This window comes from Andrographis paniculata, unplaced genomic scaffold (genome assembly GCF_009805555.1).
Source record: "Andrographis paniculata isolate CXL003 unplaced genomic scaffold, ASM980555v1 Contig58END, whole genome shotgun sequence".
NCBI lineage: Eukaryota > Viridiplantae > Streptophyta > Magnoliopsida > Lamiales > Acanthaceae > Andrographis > Andrographis paniculata.
In genome coordinates, this window is record NW_026137593.1 from 1833982 (window position 1) to 1858661 (window position 24680).

The 24680-nt window shown below is 35.7% G+C and overlaps 1 protein-coding gene across 3 annotated transcripts; it reads left to right on the plus strand.

Moving 5' to 3' along the window:
• The first annotated feature begins 3035 nt into the window (after nucleotides 1-3035).
• On the plus strand, nucleotides 3036-7590 carry LOC127257739 (protein CELLULOSE SYNTHASE INTERACTIVE 3-like). Of its 3 annotated transcripts, XR_007840072.1 has the most exons (3): nucleotides 3036-4823; nucleotides 6169-6222; nucleotides 7228-7590. XR_007840072.1 is itself a non-coding variant. In XM_051284201.1 (2 exons), the coding sequence occupies exon 1, from the start codon at nucleotides 3049-3051 to the stop codon at nucleotides 4780-4782; it is 1734 nt and encodes a 577-aa protein (XP_051140158.1). In that variant the 5' UTR covers nucleotides 3036-3048; the 3' UTR covers nucleotides 4783-4823; nucleotides 6169-6418. The 3 variants fall into 3 exon arrangements, 2 of the variants coding, with proteins under 2 accessions (XP_051140158.1, XP_051140159.1); XM_051284201.1 differs by lacking the exon at nucleotides 7228-7590 and having other exon boundaries at nucleotides 6169-6418; XM_051284202.1 differs by lacking the exons at nucleotides 6169-6222; nucleotides 7228-7590 and adding an exon at nucleotides 5547-6133.
• Nucleotides 7591-24680: the final 17090 nt, after the last annotated feature.

A 24680-nucleotide genomic window follows, 5' to 3' on the forward strand; every position in this document is an offset into this window, starting at 1 on the left:
AAAATATTTCTTTCATTTTTTCTTTATGTGATTTTTCAAGTCTAAATTCAGAAATCCTACATTTTCTTTTCCTCCGGCAGTTATTTTCATCAAATCATACGATGATCTAATTGGTAGACCAACTTCTTGATTTGTATTTGCAATTATTAAATTTGATTCATCAATCCTACGGTTGGATACAAGCATGCGCTTGTGTTTTGTAGGATGTAGATCATGATTGTGGTTGTTTTCAAAGTATATCAGTTTGTACTTTGCATTTTCCTTGTCGAGTTGAAGTTATATCTTTGAATTACAATCTGTTCTCGTTACATGATTACGATGCATACTATTGATCCTTCCTAACTCGCTGCATTGTTTTGGATGAATCTCGGATGATTTGGTTTCATATTTCTCCCCTCTATGAACCTCTCTTTGTTGTAATAATATTCCATATATTGTATCTGGTGCGGGTCCTTTTTGAATTTTTTTATGTATTTTTATCTTTACTGAAAAGCCCCTATTGTGTGCATGCTCACAATAGAAATTGTATCCATCCTCCGATTTTACAAATTGTATCAAAATGCTGACTGTTGTATTATAAAATGCTTTTTCATAAATAGCAAGATGTTTCGTATTTAAGACCATCACATATCATGTTGTGTAACACAATACAAGATGTTATTCTCTTCATAGGTAAATGTTGATGTTAATTACGGTATGCTACATTATTTTATTTAACAATAATTTCAATGTTTTAATTAAAATACGATTGTTAATACATATTTAGAAATTCTTATCACACAGGACGCGTGATTCTGATAGTTCTGTTAATATCTAAATCTTAAAAAATAATTAAAGCAATTAGATTAACATAATTATATAAACTATTATCTGAATTTGACTAAAGACCCCATAATCCAATTTAATAAACTGAAACAAGTAAATTCAATCAAATAAATTACAAAAGGAGTTCACGATGTCAAATCAATTGTAGAGAAGTAACGTACATGATTGAGTAATTTCTAGTTCCGCAACGTTTGAACTTGGCGAGGGTCTTGGAGTATCCGAAATTGCAATCTCTTTGATGTCTCCACTGCTTGTTGCACGATTGATTAGGATTGAAATAATAGATAATTGATTTTTCTCAAAGTATGTTGGAATGACACGTTTGTGTTTCCTAGCGAACGTTGCGTCGAAGAACAAGAAGAATGAGACTTGAGGTAGTTATTTAAATTAAGAAAATTAAAAATTACTATTACCACCTTAATTTAATGCAAGTCATTGGATTAAAAGTTCTAATCCAATAACTAATATGCAATCAGCATCGTATTGATTCTTAATGTTCAACAGGGTATCTCACCACAATAATTTTTAATACGACTAAGCGGGGTGTATTAAATCACAACTCTGTAGGATTTTTTTCAAACTTTTAAAAGTCTTTTACAATCTGGACGTATTCAATTCAAATTTTTAAAGGTCTTTTGAAATCTGAGTGTATTCAATTCAAAGACGTATTCAATTCAAACTTTTTAAAGTCTTTTGAAATCTGAGTGTATTCAATCCAAACATTTAAAAATCTTTTAAAATTTGGTAAAATTGCTTATAACTCCCTTGTGGTTTTGAAATTCAGTGTAAAATCTGCCTATACTTTAAAAATTGCATGGTACCCCCTTATATTATTAAAAAACGTTGCATGAAACCCACCACCATAAAACTTTCCTCGTGTGATTAAAAAATGATTTCCTATCTATATGTTTTGCATGACAGGTGGATTTCATGCAATATTTTTGAAAGTATAAGGGAGCGTCATGCAATTTTTTAAAGTAAAGTCGGGATTTATGCTAAGTTTCGAAACCACATAGTAGTTTCATGTAACATTTTTTAAAGTATAAGGCGGTGTCATGCAATTTTTAAAGTAGATGGGAAATTTACGCTGAATTTAGAAACCACAGTGGAGTTATGGACAATTTTACTTAAAAATTTTGATATATTCAACAATTCATAAACTTTTATATGAATTTTATTGGATTTTGATAGATAATTATGAAAATTTTGTAAATGAGAAAATCTCTCCTGAAACGAAGAGATTTTGATGGATTTTTAAAATAATAATAATAATAATAATTATTATTATTATTATTGTTATTGTAGTTGATGATATATAAACTATAAATAATATGATAATATTTATTAATAATATTACAAATATTTAGTAAAAAATAATTTAAAATTAAAATATATCAGCAAATTATTATTAACTTTTTTTTTGAAAATATTTATTTTTATATTATAAATATAATATTTAAAAAATACCATTATCATAATAAATATGTATTATTATCTTTTTTTCATTTTCATTTATCGAATACACTATATTATTGTTAAAGTTAATTAGATATACATAATTTTTCTTTGTTAAACTGTTAGTTATATTTATTTATTTTTAATTTTATTTTTATTTTATCTTTTCTCAAAAATTGTAAACGTAGTTTTTTATTTTATCTATATATTTATTTTTATGTAAAAATTATATAAATAAAAATAATATTAATAACTAATAATAAATATAAAAATAAATTGATATATCGAATGATAATATAATAAAAATTAAAAATATTAATATACAAAATAATAGTAATAATATATATTATAGTATTTTTACATTATTAATAATTATATATTATTTTATTAATATTAACTTTATTTTATAAAAATACAATAATATATAATAATTTTAAATATTAATATATTTTATTTATAAAATTTGTGTTGAGATAAATTTGTATAATTATATAAATTAATAAAAAAAATTATTTTATAATCCTACCAACTTCATATAAATTCATAAAAAATTTCATTAAATCGGTAAAAATTCATTTAAATCCTTTACCTATTTAAAATTAATACAAATTCAATAAAATGAATACACACCTCTAAATTATTGACAAAATTCGATAGACCTCTTTTTCATTTTTTTTTTTAATATTTGACCATTTCATTGGGACCACTGACACCTTTATGTATAAAATTCCCGCGTCCACACATGTAAAGTTTTCACAAAAGATCACAATGGATTCCGCCGCCATCCGCCTGCCGCCGCAACCGTCGTCTTCGGAGCCTTCCGCCTCCGGAGCACTGGAGGAGGTAGTGGAAGTGCTCAACAGGCTAATCCCCTCCACGGTCTCCATAAATAGCTTCGGTTCGAGATGGCAAGTCCTGCGTGTGAAGCTCGCGTCGCTTAAATCCATAGTCGGCGAAATTGCCGACTCGGCGCCACGGTCGGAGAATCCTCTCCTTCAGCCGCTTCTCTCCGCGTTGACCTCCACGCTCCTCCGCGTCGAAATCCTATGCCGACAATGCTCCGACGCGTCCTTCAGCCGCGGCAAGCTGCTGATGCAATCGGACCTCGACATGGCCGCGGGTTGGCTCTCGAAGCAGATTAATGACTTGGAGCTCCTCATCCGCTCCGGAGTTCTTAGTCAGTCCACCGCCATTGTTCCGTCTCGCCCCAATGGGAACTCTTCCACTGAGGAGCTTACTTTCTTCGTCAAAGACCTCTTCGCTAGATTGCAGATCGGCGGCCTGGAGTTCAAGCGGAAAGCCTTGGATTCACTGATTCAAATCTTATCAGAGGATCTTAGCTCCGCCGTGATTGTCGCGAAAGAGGGAAATCTCAACTGCTTGATTTCCTTGCTCGATTCCAACAGCCACGATTCCATCAGAGAATTAGTGGTTCACGCGCTTTCACTGCTTGTTTCCGCCGGCGATTTGCCTCGGAAATGCGTCTTCGAAGAAGGCGCCCTCGGTCCTCTACTGAGAACAATTGATTGCAGCTCGATTCTGATGAAGGAAAAAGCGGCCATGGCGGTGGAATTCATTACCTCTCAGTCCGACCACGCTTGGGCAATTTCTGCTTACGGAGGCGTTCCGATTCTTGTCGAATTGTGCAAATCAGGTACTCCTACTGCTCAATCACACGCAATTGGTTCAATCAGGAACATTTCCATAGTCGAAGATATTCAGATTGCTCTAGCAGAAGAAGGAGCCATCCCTGTTCTAATGCAGTTGCTTGTTTCTGGCAACGCTTCGGCTCAACTGAAATCGGCCAACTGCATATCGATTCTAGCTTCCTCTGGTGAGCATTTCCGCGACTTGTTCTTAAAGGAGCAGTGCTTGTCGAAATTGTTGCATTTATTTCACGAATGCCCAACTGCAAATACATTAGAACATGTCTTGCGTGCTATTTATTCCTTATCTACCTCGGATGCTACCTGCCGGTATTTATGCGAATCAACCATGTTCGTAGCACGAATTGCAGAGCTCATACAGTATGGGAAACTAATCAGGCTGCAGCACATAGCTGCATCTCTGCTTGCTAAGTTACCAGTTAATGATAGTGGTAAAACTCCCATTTCCATTTCCGGGTGCATATCTTCTTTGTTGAAGCTAATGGAGACTGTAAAACCAAATGGGATTCAAGAAGTTGCGGCGAAAGCATTGGTTACTGTATTGTCGGTGAAGTCCAACAGAAAAGCATTTGTGAGGGATGACGAGTGTCTGTCGAGGCTGGTAAAAATGTTGGATCCTGAAAATGAAGTAGTGTCAAAGAAATTCCCGGTGGCTATTGTGGCAGCTGTAATGGCCAGGGGAAGCCAGGCCTGTCGAAAGAAGCTAGTGGCAGCTGGTGTTTGCGGGCACTTAAAGAGATTAGGGGAGATGGATGTTCCGGGAGCCAAAAAGGCTCTGCAGAGACTCTCGGCAAATAGGCTGATCACCATACTATCCATGTCCTGGAAGGAATAATCAGCCGAGTCAGTTTCAGCCGAGCACTCTGCCAACAACAGGTAATATATCTGACTCTCTTTCTTTGATTTAGTTAGTTAAATTTTACATTTATGAGCATCCTTTAGTCATTACATTTTAGGAAGTAGTAGTAGTTTGATTATTAGTTCATTCTTGGAAGAGTTATTTGCATATTATTGCTGATGATTAGTTTCATAGAATTTATTCTTTGTGAGGATAGATGCGCTCGATTCTCTATTTATTCATAATCATATGGGCAGAAATAGTTAAGAGAACATAGCGGGTGAAAACATCTCTATCTACTTTAAGCAAAAAAGTATTTTGTAGACCAAAAGGTTAGATTTTTAGGGATGAATTATGTCCTGAATTTTGTTTACAACTGTGGCTTTGAACAGTATAAAAATTATGTCTTATAAGAGATATTTGTATGAAACATTTGCACCGTATTGTGAATTATTGAACTCTATTATGAGCCTGTTGAAATATGTTGCCATATATATTGATTAACAAAAAATTATTGAAGTATGGTGTAAAGGATTAAATCACATTAGAGCACTGTTGAATCACATTAAAAGACAGTAATTCGACCAAACCCCATAAAAAAATTTGATAAACTTGGTACAAATTACACTGAATCTTATTGTTCAGTTCTTTGTCAAAACATTTATATATGTTGTAGACACAAGGTGGATATAAATGATATATGTGGGAAATTTCTTACATACAAGATGTTATTTTACCTGCTCACTGACACTTTTTTTTAGAGGAGGGATAGATTCAATAACTTACAGTTTGACAAGTAAGCTGTACAATGTTTTTCTCTTATTACAAGTCGGAGTACAAGTTACATGTCCGGGAAATCGACTATCATCATTTATAAAAGCCTTTTGTTGATGAACTGAATCCTCGATTAGGGCAGATGCAGATTGTTTTTTGTTAGATGACCAACATGTAGCCAAGTTGCAGGTATTAATCAACATTAAATACATAGACAGTCGGGACCAGATATGATAGATAGGGTCGTGATCTGATCTGTATCCATACTCTTGTTCTATTACATAATTTATATACACCACGCCATATCCATATCCATATCAATATCCATATATATATTATGTAGCTAATTAAGCAAGGGCCATAGGCTGTCCAGAATCCATCTGTGTAAGATCTCCTATGGCCCATTCCCACTCCCACTCCCACTCCTGAGCTATGCTGATCATTATCGACATGTTCATCTCCTCTTCGACAGATCTTTGGCACCATAATCAATTTGCATCACAGTTTTCTAATCTTGTCTTGAAGTTATATGAATTGTTTCCAACTCTTTTTCTTGTTTTTAATGAAAAGTAATGATAATAGTAATAGTAATAATAATAATCATTGCAGGAGATAGATGAACAACTTTTCTGTGTGAACGAGTTGCCTAATTCCTGCAAAAAGGTAACACACCTTATGCTTATGCTCTTATATATACTTGGATATTTACACCAAAATGTATATTCAAAATAGGAAATAAACGAGGCTAAAATGTCTATGTTTGTTATGCTTTTAACATAGTATTAATGAAATATCTTGTATAAATATTTACGGTTTGTGATCACTGAAAAATTGTAAATACACAAGATAGATTTGTTCAGTTTGTCTTCTTTGGGTTGATGTCTTTTTTAGTTAAGATATAAAAAATTGTGTTAGTAATATAAAAAATAATAATATTTTGTATTAAATTGTTAATTTTTTGTAAATAGATAAAAATATATATTATGTTAACGTATGTATATCCTATTTTTTAATAAAATTTATGGAAAGTTGTTTAAAAAAATAAATTCAAGTAACAAATCTATACGTCTTTTTTTTTTTTTTTTTTTTAAAAACACCTTTAATTTTATATTGTATGTAGTAGCTTGTGAGGGTGTTGGTTCGACAACAATAACTTTTTGCTATTTGATCAAGGCAAATAGTTGCATTATTAATTTAGTTAAATATATTCACATAATTTTTTAATTAAAAATAATAAATTTGCTAAATAAATAAATTAACTAAGAATTAACCTAAAAACATAGGTATAGAGGAATGATTTGTTCTTTTACATTTTATATCATTTCAAATGAAAAAATACTCATATTTTTTTAAATACATTAATTTTCTTACAAAATATCTAAAACGATAACAAAAACAAATATTTTAGTATCACTTTCAAAATTTTAAATAATTAATAATAAAAATTCTTGCAACAAAAGAACACAATTAAATATTTTTAAAATAAAATATAAAATATCTTTAATTATTATTTTATATACAAACAAATAATCACTCTGTTCGTTTAGCCTATTTTTTAATTCCAAATCCAAAAAAAAAAAAATTATAAATATTTTCATTCCAAAAAATAATAGTACTATACTACACACCATCTGCCTATCTTATCCATTCCATCTCATTCAACCTCAGAAACCCAACTGCAATTGGATCTCTCACTCTCCGACCTCGCTTGTCCACCTGCCGCCGATTGGAAAATCGTTGTCGCGCAAGTGAGCTTTTACGTCGCCGTCACCGTCGGTACAATCCCTAGGATTGAGGATTGTTGCAAAAATTTTATGGCCTTGCCCACAATTTAGGCCACGCCATGGAAAGGGCCTGCTCATCGCCATTGCGACTGCAAGTGGTGCAACATAGGTAACTGGCGGGGTCTTAGCGTCGATCTGAGTAAGTCTCATTCTTGTATGTTTCAAATTGCCTTTATTATTATAGAATTCACATTTCATGTTGTTGATGTGGATTTTCAACAATAAAAAAGGCAATTTTGGAAATATATTCCGAACTTGAAATAAAAGAGTGTCAGAGATCACATATCCCTAAAACAAAATATATAAAGAACTAGAAAATACATTAAAAATTGAGAAAAGTGATCCTCAATAAGACTTTTCGTGAGATGATTGAAGATGATTTTTCCATCCTCCATCAATTTGTTAAATAAAGTACCACTTGAACCGTCCGAAACTGTCTTTGAGTCGGTTACCCAAAGTCGTGCATTGAACCGGCGTTGGTTACCCTGTCCACACTAACGTCGGTTGCCTTCAGGAAAACTTCTACGAGACGTAACCACAACCGACCAATCAATAGTTTCAATCATTTCCTTCACAACCATCTGACCTAGTAATCGAATTTGGATGGCCCCCTTACCTGATGTGCCAACCAAACGAATCTGGTGGTATGTTGGGTTCTGTAAGTCGAACCTACCAAAATTCACTCCTGGTCCACCACTAGACCCACACCCTTTCCTTTTCTTGGGTCAAAACCCTAACTTTAAATTTTTATACTCAACAACTTGCCCCTTCTCCGCCTGACTTCCAAACGTCATACCTTGGTCATCGTGAGATGGGATGTTTGGAAGTTTGAGACTCAAAGCAACAGTGTAATCATTACTCCGTTCCGAGTCCAATCACAGGGTTTTACAGAAACCCTTTCCCTCACAACAACTCACTTCTTCTTCATCATTTGTTGAACTCAATCATTCGTCTTCATCAACTTTTCCTTTGCCATTCATCAAATCTAGTCTTTCGTCTTCCTAATCACAAAGCACTTTTCCTATCCTGCGCTTTTATCCTCATGACCAAGCAATATGTTCCTACTCTTCCTTTCGATGGCTTCGATCTGGAAACCCCTTTTGTTTTGTCCAGAGTGTTAACCCTCACCATTCGTCCTTACTGTACAACCACCGAAGATGCGTCCCGAATGAGAAATATCCTCGAACAAGGAACTTCCCTTGCCATCAAGAATGCTACTTTCAACCCCTCTCGTCTTTTAGACACTATCAAAACTCACCTCAACGACCTCAAAGATAGGGTTCACACCTCGCATTCTAGGCTACTACCCCAGTTTTAGGAGCAATGGAAACGCAAGGGAATTGACAAGGTCATTCTTCTTTTCACTAAAGCACTTCGTCTCCATTATAAGGTTCTGCTAGCTAAGGCCGCTTTATGGAATCAAGAAATCGGCGTCTTTCTCTTGCCTGCTGGCCCTATGGGTCCAACACTGATGGATGTGGCTATGATCCCCCATCTCCCCATCGTGGGCAAAGACCCAGTGGTCGGGTCCTTCAACGGCCAGGAACCTGCATCTGACCACGTTGGCTGGTTGTTGTCCAACCTTCAAGACAAAGGGTGGACCAAGTTCATAACCAACTTCCAAGGAGAATCAGGTGCCCCTGTGACTGACCGTGAACATACTGTCTTCATACTATTTTGGCTCTGTAGGTATGTCATTCTTTTCTCTTCTAAGTGCATTCTTCCTTCTCACTTGGACTTAGCAATCCACATTGTTTTCGGTCGGCACTTCTCGATCGGAACCCTCTTTCTCGCCAACCTTTTTTAAGGTCTATCCCGAGTCAGCATCTGTCTTTCTGATGTTAAACAATTAGATACGGTTGCCTCAGGCCTCTTTTGGTTTCTTGAACGCTGGCTTCACTTATACTTCCCAATCGCCTTCTATGGCCGTCCACCCAAAAATCCAGGACCCGATCGTTCTCTTTGTCTAACCTTTGCTTTCATGTCTCCGAAATTATCCGACTTAAAACCTTCCGACCCAATTATCTAACAAATTACTTATGACAACCGTAGTAACTCTCATTTTTATGTCTATGAAAGTTTTGTGCAATATGCTACCGAACTCTTCTGACCCTATCCAGACTCTGATTACCCTTTGCCATACCCGGATCCACTACCTCATCCGACCTACCCCTTTTCCTGGGATGCCGCCTTAAAACTGAGATCCTTTTTTCCAAGAAAAAGAATGGAGAAAAAAGGCAATACGTCCTTCTATACCTTTAACTACCAACCTTAATATCTGGCACGTCAGTTCGGCTGCTGCCAAGGCCTTCCCGGCCCACTTGCTCGTCCTCATCTGATAGCCTAGAGCCCAGACGGCCTTGTTATCCCTGAGCTCATACAACCATACCTGACCCAACTCTCAACCTATATCATGTCTAACTCCTACCTCAATTTCAAAACCTAATCTCAAACCATTGAACCCTTCAGAGATTGGTGGTCGACCACATGGGTCTTGATTGTCCTGTCATCCGACCAAATGTTGACGATCCTGACACCAACACCAGCGCTGGTCTTATCTCGCCCTGTGCCAGCACCGAGAAAAATACGAGCGGCTGCCACGGGTGACAGCCTAAGCATCCGAAAAAAGAAGAGAATGAGAACAATCTCACAAACCAAACTAACCGAACCGACGGACCGTCGGGCAGTAGAAGACTACTTGGTCTCTCTGCCCATCGACACACATTGGATGCCCCCCAATATCCGAAGTGGTTTCAATAAGTCCCAGATTCACATGTTTGTATAATTATGTTTATCTTTGTCTAACAAGTCATCTTTATAGTCAGGCCGTCTCTGCCTCCTCACCCGACTTCTGCACCGATTGCTCCCCCAATCGGAACAACCAATGATCCACTTGTTAATCTTGAACAATCGGTACTTCGTGCTTCTTTTTCGCAATATCTTCAATAATTTGGACATCACATTCTCACGATTCTCTTTTATAGGTACTGGCACCGGAACTATCTCTTGTTCTTTCCCAAGGAGAATCGCCAATGATCAGTCGGTCAGAGGAACCGATCGGGAGGCAGACTCCTCCTCAACCGACGAATCCTGAAACCCCCTTCGTTACGCCACCGAACCCATTAAGTAATATTTTGATCCTTAATTTCAATTCCCGAAATTTTACCTAATCGATCTGTTGGAAACTTCTTATAGACTCAAAATGCCCCTGATACCACGGCCGTCCGACCAGATGCGACTGTCGATCCTCCCGAACGACACATTGAACCAACACTGCCAACACCTTCTGAAAAAACTCAACAACAACCACCAACCGACAACCCATGGGAGGGTCGGCCCTTACGCGGTGGGACCTACCGACTGCCCTCCTGCGATCGGTCCTCCTGCTGCCGGCTGTCTTGGGGTTTCAATTGCAGAGCTATGTTCTTTTAAATTGGGAGAAGCTTCCATCAATCAAAATCTGGAAGAAGTGGTAAGTCAACCTTTACTTTTGTATTTCCAATTTCCATAAGTCTCACGAACCTTAACCATCCATGCACACATGGCTCTGAACCAGTTGCCGTTGACCCAAACCGGCTCTCACCATAGGATGAGTTTGGTGTCGGAGCTTGGGCACTCTGGATCCCCCAACGAGTTTCCCAGATCCTGGCCCCTTCCGAAGTGACCGCTGTCCAGGGTCAAGTAAACTTTTTTGAAAAATTTCTACCTTTTGATTAATATTTCTAACTTCATTTGCCATTTTTTAATTTGACAACATAATCTCGATATGTCCCTCATCACTCGAGTACCGGTCCCAACAGCCGCCTGACTAGTAGTGATTCACTGCGCCACGCTGTCTTTTGCCGACTTGAGGCTCGAAGACCTTCAAGCTTTGGCTCAGGTCACAATTGACTTGCTGATTCAACATCCTGCTAAGTCGGCGGCCACTTCAGTTCTCCATCAACTGATGGAGCAGATTTCCAAGCTTCAAGTCGATCTTTCAGTAATCTGAACTCCAGCAGCCGGCCCGTTTCAACCTCGTCCATGGCCGACTCGAATGCAATTGAGGCAACCTTGTCAAAGACAAATGAGGACCTCAATAAGGCCGACGCAAGACTGAGCAACCTTCTACAAGCTCAAAAAATCTTAACCGAACACATCAATAGGAGTAAAAGAATTGGAGCACCTCCAAAAAGAGCTAGACAATCTACAGAGAGAGCAGACCGCCCTGGACGGCTGCATCGAGGAGGAACGGCGTCTGATTGTTGGCTATAGACAAAGCTGATCGAACCTGTATGATGCATTACAAGCATCCATTCGTTCGAGGCTAATTAATGAACATCATATAGCCTACCAACAGCGACGGGCGGCTCGATCCGAACAGAAATGGACCAACCTCCATACCGTCCTTGATGCCTTATTTTCTCGCATGTAACTTTTGACTTAATAAATATAACATTTATTTTGGCGCAAAAAACATGTCTATCTTCACGGATCAAAACATGATTTGCACACTTAATCAGCACAAAACGAAATCTGAACTTCAAACTTTTCACCCATAAATAAATCAAACTTGATCAAAGGCAATATACCAAACTTTCTTCGATTTCCCCCAGCAAAATGGCTTCCACATGCATTCTCGTTTCATCCAGCAATTGGGAAAATTCCCAGCAACCTTTCTTCGTAGGGCAACACCCTGTTGGTGGCCATGCTGAAGATCTGATACAAGTGCGTAAACAACTGGATTTCAAATTCAAATTCTCCTCAAAAGGCAAAAGAGCAATGCATCGTGTGATTCGCCTAATGAAACGTGTCTCCATTGGGTATGAAACACTAAGCGATATCCTCAGTCGCATTTCTGACCTTGATCATCACAAGACCTAATATAGCACCATATCAGGGCGATTCTACCTGATCTCAGTTGGAACAATGCATTTGCTCAGCATAGAGCATCATTCCCACGATTACGTGTTTTGGTGGATCGAGAACGCCAATCCTTACAAGACAAGAAAACCCGCATTGAACAAGATCTGGAAAATCTCTTGGACGATGAACCAGAACTGGTGGCCACCTGCTGGGACGAGGATTCTGAATCAGAGAAAGAAGAACACCCTTGCATGACCATCTAGACGATGAATAAACCCTTCAAAGGGTTTGAGCCCTGATAGGTTCAAAATAATTTTCCTGGATAACTATTCATTATTATCTAAAAGGGCAGGATAATACATTTTCAGATACTTTTCATTAATGCTATCATGTACCATCTTTCCTTCTTGATCCATAATAATAAATGTACCATTTCTAATTTTCTTGCAAACCACAAAAGGTGCCTCTCAATTAGGGGACCATTTTCCAAATTGATCAACTTTCTTGTAAGTTGGGAAAATGGTTTTCCAAACTAGATCTCATTTCTTAAAAGTCTTGTACAGAGTTCCTTTATCATAATGCCTGGCCTGCACCTCGCCTTGTTTGACCATCCGATCAATTTTCTTCAAACGAATAACACCCAAATTCTCCAACTGTTGTATCATACCTTGCTAACATTCTTCGTCAAAATCAAACGTGGTGTTAGTATTATGAATCAATGGTATATGAAGCTTGGCGGGTAACACTACATCTTGTCCAAACATGAGCTTTTATGGCAAAAATCCTGTGGCTGAGCTTCTGCTATTACGATGTGCCCAGAGAGCCTGAGGCAACAACGTATGCCATCTTCTTGAATTCTCGCCAATCATCTTCTTTATTATACCAATGATAATCTTATTTGATGCTTCTGCCTGATTGTTAGCTTTTGGATAATAGAGAAATGAATGATGCAGCTGAATATTAAAACCAGCCAAAAATTTGACGAACTTCTCCACTGTAAACGCTAAACCCTGATTTGTAATAATAGTGTGCGGAACCCCAAATCGGTAAATAATTTGATTTAAAACAAACTCAATTACCTCATTTTGTGTTGAATTCTTCCAAGGGATAGCCTCAACCCGTTTGGTGAAATAATCTGTTGCGACTAGAATGAAACAGTGATGCTTCGAAGAAGTCGGATGAATCTTACCAATACAATCCATTCCCCAGGCCTTGAATGGCCATGGTTTGACTGAAGTCTAGAGGTCAATAGACAGAAGATGATTCAACGGCCCATGCCTTTGACATTCTTGACATCCTTTGGCGAACTTGATACAATCTTCAAATATTTTCGGCCAAAGGGATCCCAGGCGATGAATGACCCACCTCATATTTAAACCCGCTCGATGGGCCCAGCACATTCCACTATGAACTTTCTGCATCACCTCTAGTGATACCCCTGGCCCCAAAAATCTCAATAACAAACCTTCGAAGGTCCTCTTGTATAAGATTCCTTCAATAAACTGAAATTGTAATGCGTTCAACCAAATACCCACGGGTGCAACCGAACTAGGCTATTTTAGATATGCAATGATATTTTTCCTCTAGTTGGCCAAGACTGCTGTGCCCGTGTTACAAATGGTTGCACTTAAACCCGTCTACAAGCACCTTGAGCCTAGTCATCCGCATGACGATTCTCCATCCTCGAAATATGTTCAAAATTGACTTATGAAATTCTTGAAAATAATCGATACACCAAAGCTCTATATCTTTGTAAATGAGGGAAATTGCACGCATAACGTCTTGTTACCTGATTGATCACCAATTGCGAATCCTCTTGAATCACAACTAACTGGAGTTTTTTCGCAATCAAAGCCTCAAGCCCTAGAATCAAAGCTTCATATTCAGTCGAATTATAAGTCATTGCTTCTAACTGCAATTGCAACTTAACCTTTTGGCCATCAGGCCCTTTCAGAATTACTCCGCTCCCGATATTATTCTTGAACTTGATCCATCGAAAAACATATGCCAAGTCCAAGTACCCATGTATGACGTAGGCCTCGCACCCCCTTGTCTATCCTCAGAAAATTTCATCAGAAGATCAACAACTTTATGTCCCTTCATAGCCTTTAGAGGTTTGTATTTCATTGAAAATTGAGCTAACTTAATGGTCCATTTCATTAATCTTCCCTGCATGGTGGATCTATGCAGGATCAACTTGCCTTAGATATGACTTCAGTTTCTCTGTGGAGAATGTAATATTCCAGCTTGGTATATGCAGATACCAAGAGTAACACATCTTCGCATGCATGGTGTAATTCAACTTAGGCCCGCCGAGCGTCCTACTCAAGTAATAAATCACCCGCTCATTTCTATCTTCCCCATCATGTGCCAACAAACAATTTACCACATCATGAGTGTTTAACAAATACAAGTTAAAGGGTCGGACCCCCTTTGGAGGCATCAAGATGGGTGGTTGAGCCAAAGCCATTTTAATGGCTTCAAAGCCTTTTGTTGTTCGGATCCCAAGACAAAGTATGATGTTTTTGCCCGTAACAATTTTGTAATTGTCTTCATTTTCCTAGCAACATTCGTAATGAACCTTCGCAGATAATTTACCTTCATAAGTAGACTTTGAACCTCTTTGACCGATTTGGCGGAACGGATTGTCAGAATTGCCTTGACCTTGTTTGCATCGATCTCTATCCCTCTTTCATGCACAAAAAAATTCAGAAAGTTTCCCATGGATACTCCAAAAGCACACTTAGTTGGATTCATCTTTAAGTTGTATTTCCTCGTTCGTTGGAACCGACTTCAAATCATCTAAATGCCTTTCAAAATCATATAACTTGACAACCACATTATCAATATAAACCTTCATGGACTCACCAATCAAATCATGAAAAATGGCGTTCATCGCCCTTTGATATGTAGCTCATGCGTTTTTAACCCAAAAGGTATTATTGTCCATTCATAAATCCCCAGCACCCAGGACACCTGAAAGTTGTTTTAGGAATGTCTTCTTCCGCAAGGAAGATTTGATTTTAACTAGCGTACCCATCCATAAGAGTAAGAATCCGATGCCTAGCGGCTGAATCGATCAGCATGTTGGCCATGGACATTACATACTCATCCTTAGGGGTTGCAAAATTGAGATTGAAAAATCAATGTAGATTCGAATCTTCTTATCCTTCTTTGTTACCAACACAATATTCGTTAGTCATTCAGCATATCGACACGGTTGAATAAACCCAATTTTTAGGAGCTTTTCAATCTTCTCATTGATTGGTGGCATCAATTTGGGGCTGGTATGCTGGGGTGGCTGCTTGTATGGCCTAAAACCGGCTTTGATAGGTAATTTATGCTAGAAAAACTGACCATTTGCTTCGGCATAAACTGGATTTTCCGAAAAATCTCATGCTAGACAATCCATACTATCTCGTATCAAACTGACCATTTTCTTTTGTTGTCTAGACAACATACCACTTACCCTGACCATCTTTGGAACCTGGTCGGTTCCAATATTATACTCAATAAGAGGATCTTGTGTTGTAAATGATGGTTCTGTCTTCTCGAACAGATTTGGCCAACGAAATTGTTCAACATCTGCCGCTGCAACGCTTACATCCCAACCTATTTAAAAGCTCGCTTATGCTGGTACTTTCCATAATAAACTTAGAACGGTAATAAATGCTTTCACTATTAGTGAGCCATAATGTTGTAGAAAGAATTTTTCTATCAAAAGAACATATACTCTTGGTTGGTGAGCCTGCAGCTACGTCATGGATACTCGCTAACCAAAGCAGTTTGCGAGATTGGTGGAATATGCCCGGAATAAAGCACATATTCCTACACGGTCTCTGAAACACCAAAAAGGTTGTCACTAGCTTCCATTTTGAAAACTTGATTACCCTTTCAAAAGATCAGTTGTTGATGCAGAGATGACGGAACACAATGGGATGCATGAATCCAATCCCTTCATAGTAGTACTAAATATGTGGTATCTGCATCTACCACAAAAAAGATAGTGAATATAATTTTTGGCCCCACCTTTATTAGAGCCAACATCATACCTTTTGGCTTGGTCGGTTGACCCGTAAAACTCGTCATTTCAATGTCTACTGGTGACAAATCAGTGATTTCTTTGCCCAACCTTTTAAGTGTCTTTAAAGGCATAACATTAAAGACCACCCTGCTATCAATGAATACCTTACTGATTGACTTACCACAGATATGAACGTCGACATAAAGGGGCTTCAGATGGGGAACCGTCCTTTCAGGGAGGGGAGAAAAAGTTATTGGTGGAGAATTTTCCGTTGATGGATCCAGATTAATTATCCTTGCCCATTCAGGTTCCTCCAAACAATCATTGGCTAAGCTAGCCCAAATCAGATCCTCCCAGATTGGCTCCTCTTGTTGCCATCACAATCCTAACATCCTGACACCGAGGGGATCGCCCGATGGCTTTATCTGTCTGTTCTTCCATAAGTGAATGAGCCTCAGTTGGTGAGAAAGACCCTAACAGAACTTCACGACATTCTTCCTTGATCTCCCTTATAGCTAGATATATATTGATTTTGTTACAGTATTGACACATGTAACACTTTGCTTTCTTAATAGGCTTCTCCTGATCCTCTTTCTGCATGGTTTTGTAATCCATTACCGTATCTAGGGATACTCTGATCCCGGGTTCAGACCCCGACATAAAACCCTTTGTTGTTACTACGACGACTGTGCCTAACAATATATCTACATTTAGCATTACGAATCTGAGTATGGTTCATACCTGGGAATTGAGGATCAACATCTATTGGCAATAACTTTTTATTTCGACTCATCTGTTGTTGGTTGTACAAGGCTTCCTAGTCGGACGATCTCGGACTAACAACCGATCTTTAAGTTACACCTCGTACGTTCCGTCAGGATGATCCCACTTTTCTGCAACTCGGTCTTCATATATTTTGAATTCCTTCTATTGGTTCTCATCTGGACGCGCCTTCTTTTGAAATCCTTTGTTTGAAGCAGTTCTGATTGCGGCTATTGTCATTTTGGGGAACAACTGTTGTTCTACTCCCAAAGTGACATATTTGAAGCGTCCAAATTTGATGGCACTTTCAGTTTCATTTCTAAAATGTGTACACTAACGAATTATGTCACTTCCAATAGAGCCTTCCTTTGATTTCTTCTTTCGTCGCCAATCGCTGGCCTTTAGGAATCCGGATTTGCACATCCGCTAGTAGTATGTCAAATATCTCATATGTTTTAGAACTATCAAAAGTTGGTTGATCATTTCCTTCCATTCCTGAGATCGGCTTCAACTTTGGTTAAACATACGGTTTTTCACTAACTATTACTGCCGCCATTTCTTCCACTACAATCATCGAGTCAGCCTCAAGGGTACACGACTCTACCTCTATATTGGCCACTTTTTGAAAGTTTTTGCGCCAAAATTTTGATATTTCTTTGAACAACGATTCCAAACGTCCAGCTTTAGATGCTAAACTAGCAAGATCTTCGATCTCACGGGCGGTTAGTGCCTCACGTAACCATCCATGCATGTTTCGGACCACAAGCCTCGTCATTTCTTTTTCTTTTATCACTATCGGACATCTGCCCTTTGTTAAAATGGATCTTTTCTATAAAATGTGTAGAAGATTCTTCTGGCATCTGTCTAACTTCCAACAAATCAGCAAAAGATAACGTTGGAACAAGATCGAAAAACCTAATAGGAAATGCTGATTCCAATCCTTCCCACGTATGAATCTGCCCAGGTGGCAGGTTGACAAACCAAGAGAAAGTTGTCCTGGTCAAAGATAGCCCGAACAACTATATTTTATAAAAAGGATTGTTACCAATTTCTCCCAATTGAGCCTTGAAGCGTCCCACATGCTCGATAGTCGACAATCCATCCTCTCCCGAGAATGTGTGAAACTCGGGTGGCCGATAATTTCTAGGGAGAGGGTGTTTGTTGGTTTCTCTTTCTAAGAATGGTCGTTGATATGTTGGTCGATTGGCTACCTGGGGATTCATGCCGAAATGGACCCTCAAAACATGCGTGATCTCTTCTGCGTCTATCCTGAATATGAAATTATCCAACACCGGGATAGGATCATGTGTTTGACCCCAAGTTGATTCTTTCTTTGTAAATCTTCTTGGAAAGGATCAAGTCTTGCTCCCAAGGGAATGTTGTTAAGAAAAGTGAGTGGAGTTTTTCCCATGTCAGTCCTACTAGGGGCTGTCGCACTTGGAATGGTGCAAACCACAAATAATGGCCATGCGAAGTTCGCCTGCAGACGCGAATGAGACATTTCTGGAAGTGTAGGCACGGAATGCAGCGTGACTCTCGATAGGTCTTAATCCAACATATTTCGCAATAAATTTTGTTGCTCGCGTAACATTACCTGCATGGTTGTTGTTTGTTGATTGTTCATTTGTTGAATATGATTTAACCATTCATATGGTATCTGGGATATAACCCCCATGGTGGAAATTGATTGTGGCATTGCCGTGGTGGCCCCAATGGTTCTACTGAGGCTTTAAGATTGGGAACCTACCATGAGGTTTCTTGTAACGATTCGACCAAACCGGAGTTGTATAAAATTCTCGTTGGACATAGGATCAACAATTTTGCATCGACTCCCACTGTGGTTGCCAATTTGTTGATGTGAATTTTCAAAAGTAAAAAATAAAATTCAAAAATATATTTTGAACTTTAAATAAAAAATTGTCAGAAATCACAGATCCTTAAAAGAAATTACATAAAGAACTAGAAAATGTGCTAAAAACTGAGAATTTTAAAATGAGTGATCCCCAATAAGACTTTTCGTGAGATGATTGAAGATGCTTTTTCCATCCTCCATCAGTTTCTTACATAAAGTTTCACTTGAACTTTCTGAAACCGTCTGTAAGTTGGTTACTCAAAATCGTGCATTGAAGTGTCGTCGGTTACCCTGTCAACACTAACTTCGGTTGCCTTCAGGAAACCTTCTGCCGAGACGTGGTAAATCATAACCACAACCGACCAACCAACAATTTCAATCAGTTCATTCACAACCACCCGACCTAATAATCGAATTCGGATGGCCCTCCTTACTTGATGCGTCGACCAAACGAATCTGGTGGTCTGTTTGGTTCTGTAAATCCAACCTACCATAATTTACTTCTGGCCACCACTGGGCTCGCACCCTTTCCTTTTCTTGAGCCAAACTCTAATTTTAAATTTTCATGCTCAAACACCTGTCAATGGCGATTTGTGAGTGAATTGATTTTAGCATTGTTAGGAAATTTGTGGGATTAGGGTTTTGTAATTGAGTTTGGATTTATGTGGAATTTTGTGGATATTCAATTCAACAGTCAAAGTCAAAATTTCAAAATAATATTAAAAAAAATAAGCTCACACCATCAAATTATAAATTCCCCCATAATTAACATAAAAATAAAACAACCTCAAAAAACAAAATAAACATATCTAAAATAACATATTTTATTTTTTCGATACAACTCTTCATATCAAACACCAAAAACCAATTACGCTAAAAATGTTAGACGAATAGACTAAATTATTTTATCAAATACTTTAGCATAAATAATTAATATGTTCAGTTAGTTAAATTAGCTAATCAAATAAGCTAAAAGCTAAATGTGAAATACTCACGTGTGTATATATATATATATATATATAACAATGTAATTTGTTTTAGTTGTGCTTGTACTTCTCTGTATTTTGATATAATCATATCCAATGCACCCTGCAAAATATAGCAAAATTGCTATTTCTGTAAGGTAGGTTACTCCAACCCATTATTTACTTCACCCACTTCACCCTTTACTTGGTTTTATTTTACTTTTTGTAGTTTTTATTTCATTTTTATAAAATAAATTATTTTTGTATAGTTATATTTTAATTTTATAATTAATATAAATTTTATTGTATTTTTTATATTTAATTAAGTGATATTATATAGCATTTTTATTTATATTTTACATAAATATTATTTAGTAATATTAAAATTGTAATTTATTTAATTTTAAAAAATATTTATTAGATCAAATAATAAGGAAAATTATAAATTTAATTATTCATATAATATTTAAAATATTTTTATAAATTAAATACTGTATAAAAAAATAAAATATTTAAATCATTTATAAATTTAAAAAATTATAAAACATAATATAAAATAAAATATTCTTTAATCTGCACAAATAAAGGGTCAGATTGGAGATGAGTTATTGTAATCCGCAAAAACAGAGGATATGATTGAAAATGAATAGCTTAAAAGACCTTGCAAAAATGGAGAAATGTATTATAAATTTACAAAAATAGATTAATGCGTCGGAGATAATCGCACATAATATTTTATATGAAATATGATATGAATAGGAAATTTTACATTTTTTTTATTTTCACAAAATACTATATAATAAAAAAGTTGATAAAATATTTAAAAATTAGTTTATTGTATTTTGAAATTAATTTGAAATATAGTGTTGATTTAAGCTTTTTTCTAAATAGTAATTTGATATAATATTTTGTGAAATAAAATAATATATTTTTATTAAAAATTGTAGGAGTAAATAGTATTGATTTTGATTTGAAATCACAAAGAAACAAGCATTGTCACCGTGGTTGAAATTTTCCTAATCGGATGATAACCAATGGCTTCTTTCTCGTAGATCTAGAGTGACCAAACGCAGATCCTAGACGTTTTATTGTAAGAAATTACAGAAAAGTCTAAATCTGATTTACAATGATTGATTACATCATACCCTATTTATAAAATCTAAACGACGTCTTTGAACCTCGACACGCCGTTTCTAATCTATTTTAAAACTTGAGGGATGCAACCCTTCATGTAAGAATAATCTAGAATATTTAAGTTAATTAATTATTCTATTAATATGAGATTTTATCAAAAGTCTTAATTCTGAATACTTTGTGATTTTGTAACAAAAATTATGATATTTTGTTCACAAAATCTAAGATTTTTTTAGCAAGATACTGGATTTAGCCATTATCCGCAGCTAGAATTTGAATTTAATGTTGCTCTAGAATCTGTATCTTCTCCGTGTGTTACGCCCGCATGCCTCCTTCGAGACCCGAACAACTCCTTCGCCTGGACCAAGATTCTACATACCTAGACATTTATCTGATGCGAGCCTCTGACATTCTTTAATTATGTCGGAATCGGTACAATCGGTGCAACTTATTGGAACCAAATGCCGTGTTGTCAAACTTGACACTGAAACATTTATCGGTACCATCAACATGGTTGTCGGAATTTAGGCAAAAGCGTGTTGTCGGAATTTTGGCCAAAGCGTGTTGAATCAACATTGTGATAATCATCGAAACTAAAGTACAAATATTTCTTTGGAATAAAAAAACCAAAAATATTTTTTGGAACCGAGGCCTAAATATTTATCTGGAACCAATATTTGTTGGGATCAAAGCCTAAATATTTCTTTGGAACCAAAATATTTGTTGGGACCAAGGCCTAAATATTTATTTGGAATCAAATAATTTATTTGAACCAAGATATTGAGATCAAAGCAAAACTATTTCCTTGGAACCAGAATATCTAATGGAACCAAGGTTAGAATATTTAGTTGGAACCAAGGCCAAACTACTTCCTTGGAACTAGAATATTTGTTGGAACCAGAGTATTTTGTTGGAACCGAATTTACAGTATTTTTTGGAACCAACTCTTGTATTTTTATCGGAACCAACTTTCAGACTGGCCTTAAGATAATCTTTGAAATAAATTTTTTTATCGAAACAGACCTTAACAATCTTAATCGGTTTCAGGAACTCAAATCTTATCTGAAACCAATTAATATTTTTTCAGGATAACATAGGTCTCGTTTAGGCCTCATATTTATTTTATCCTAAAACTATTATTTATATTAACTCACACGCTCGGGTGGCTTTTAGGGAGTTCATCACCATTGGAATGCCTAAACATCATAACTATTTGATGCTTTCAAGCAATTAATTTTTGGTGGTAACAAACCCGCATTGTAATAAAATTGTCAATGTTTCTAATTGGTAAGAATTATTTAAAAGATTTATAAATACTAAAAAGTTTTCAGAAAAATAAAACTAATACTCCTTTCCTCCATTAAAATTATATCACTAATTATTTTTTTTGGTTGTTTTTTAAATTAATACGTATTTCAAATGCATTAAATATTTTTTACTTATGACCAATTATCCCTCTTACTTTTTAATTGTCACCTGACAAAATATATTTCACATATATCACTTTTCTGTGATTTTTGCCATTTGACCGCGTACCAAGTTCACGATGGATACAATTGCACGTGCATCGAAAAATACCTGCATGTGACACATATTCTTCTGGTGTCGGTGCAAATAAAATTATGCTACAGTGGACGAAAATTGTAAAAAATGACACCTGTAGGATATATTTACGAGGATGACAATTAAAAGACAAGAGTGATAACACTTCAAAATATGAATATTTCTATAAAATTAGCTATAAAAATTTTGAGAAATATATGTAGCTAATCATTTTGCTACTAAATTAGTTATAAAACTATATTTACTACCTATATTAATCGTAACTAATTTTACCACAAAAATTGCAATGATAATTTGCAATGTAATTTACCACAAAATTACTTGACATATTATTTACCACAAAAAAAAAAAAATAAGTTTTTTTTAGTGTAATTTGCTACGAAAAATAAATTTGCTATGTATTTTGACACATCTAAATTACATAAATATATATATAATATTTTGCTACATAAATTACCACTATTCATTTGAATAAATTGTCATTAATAATTTAAACAAAATATTTTATTAATGCATATATCAAATAAAAAAATGATATAATATTTAAATATTAAAATAAAATATTATTAATATTAACCAAAAAAAATATTAACACTATTAAATTTTTTAAAAACATTAATTATAAGTAATCATTCATTAAGAAAATTAATATTTATGATACATAAAGTAACATCACTACAAAATATTAGAAATTATATTTACTTATTTAAACACACGGAACTAAATTTTCTAAAAATTTGTATTGTAAATTATTGCTCTGTGCTCCATTGTGTGTGTGTACTTCATCGTGTATCATCTTAATGTGAGCTTACGTGTGGAAATTCTATATATCATATTGACGTGTACTTTAACCTCTTCTATTTCAACAATTTTTTTTTTTTTGGCATCGCCTTATTTAGAAAGTTACGTCCGCGTGGCGTAAAGTGAAGATTGGGGGACTAGAGAAAATTCTCTTCTGGGGTATTTCGAAGGTGTAACTTAGGCAACGAAAAAGGGGCCCGATACTAAAACTAGAGGAGCGATATTTTTTTAAAATAATTTTTTCTCAATAAATCCTTAAAAATTAATATAAAAAAGAAATAGAAAATAAAATCACAACGAAAATATAAAACAATAAAGAAGAATAATCCTACTTAAAAATTAAGATTGTTCAATAACGAGCATCATATATATACCTAATATTATATAGGTAAAATTGCTCATAACTCCCCTGTGATTTCGAAATTTTGCGTAAAATTTCTCTATACTTTAAAAATTGCATAGTAATCCCCTATACTTTAAAAAAAGTTGCATGAAACCTCACACCCACGAAAACTCCGTTGTGTGAAGAGATGATGATTTCCTATCCATATTTTATGCATAGTTGGGGGTTTCATACAATATTTTTAAAAGTATAAGAGGACTCCATGCAATTTTTAAAGTAAAAGGGGGATTTACACTGAGTTTCGAAATTACAAGGAGTTATGGACAATTTTGTCTATTATATATAATAGTATCAATTCAAATAAAATAAATCAAATATTAGTATCCAAAACGCCAAAAGAAATACAAACTAATGTTTAGACTCGGAATTGAACATTGATTATTTTTGTCTTTTAATTGTCAATGTGGCAAAACATATCTCAAAAGCAAAACTTTTTTGTAGTTTTTGTTCTTTGGCCCCATATCAAGTTCACACCAGTTAATTCCTTCGCTAATAGCAAGGAATTTAACACCAACTCTTAAATTAAGATCTTTAATTAGGAGGAATGTAAATACTTTCGTAACTTAATATCATTAATTGCGAGGGAAATTTATTTCCTCACAAAACTACTTTATTCCTTCGGTATTTGTGAGGGAAAAAAATCCTTCGCAAATTAAAATTTTTTTTGTAGTGTATACAATCGCATGCACTCACCGTGTTGTACTCGCATCACATGACATGTGTCCTTCCGGTGTCGATGCGAGTGAGATTGGGCTACAGAAGATGAGAATATAAAAAAGTGACACTTATATGATATATTTTTCTAAATTGATAATCAAAAAATATAAGTGATGATTCACCATAAGTACATGATATTTAGTGTAATCTTCCATCATTTATAGTAAATTATTTTATCTACCTATAATTTTATTATTTTTATATTAACAAATAATAATTAACTTACCACTATTTTTTTTATTTGCTTCACCACTTTTTTATCAATTCATTC

Excerpts from the sequence above, each read along its gene's own strand:
- LOC127257739 (XM_051284201.1), top strand. The coding sequence starts at position 3,049 with ATGGATTCCGCCGCCATCCGCCTGCCGCCGCAACCGTCGTCTTCGGAG.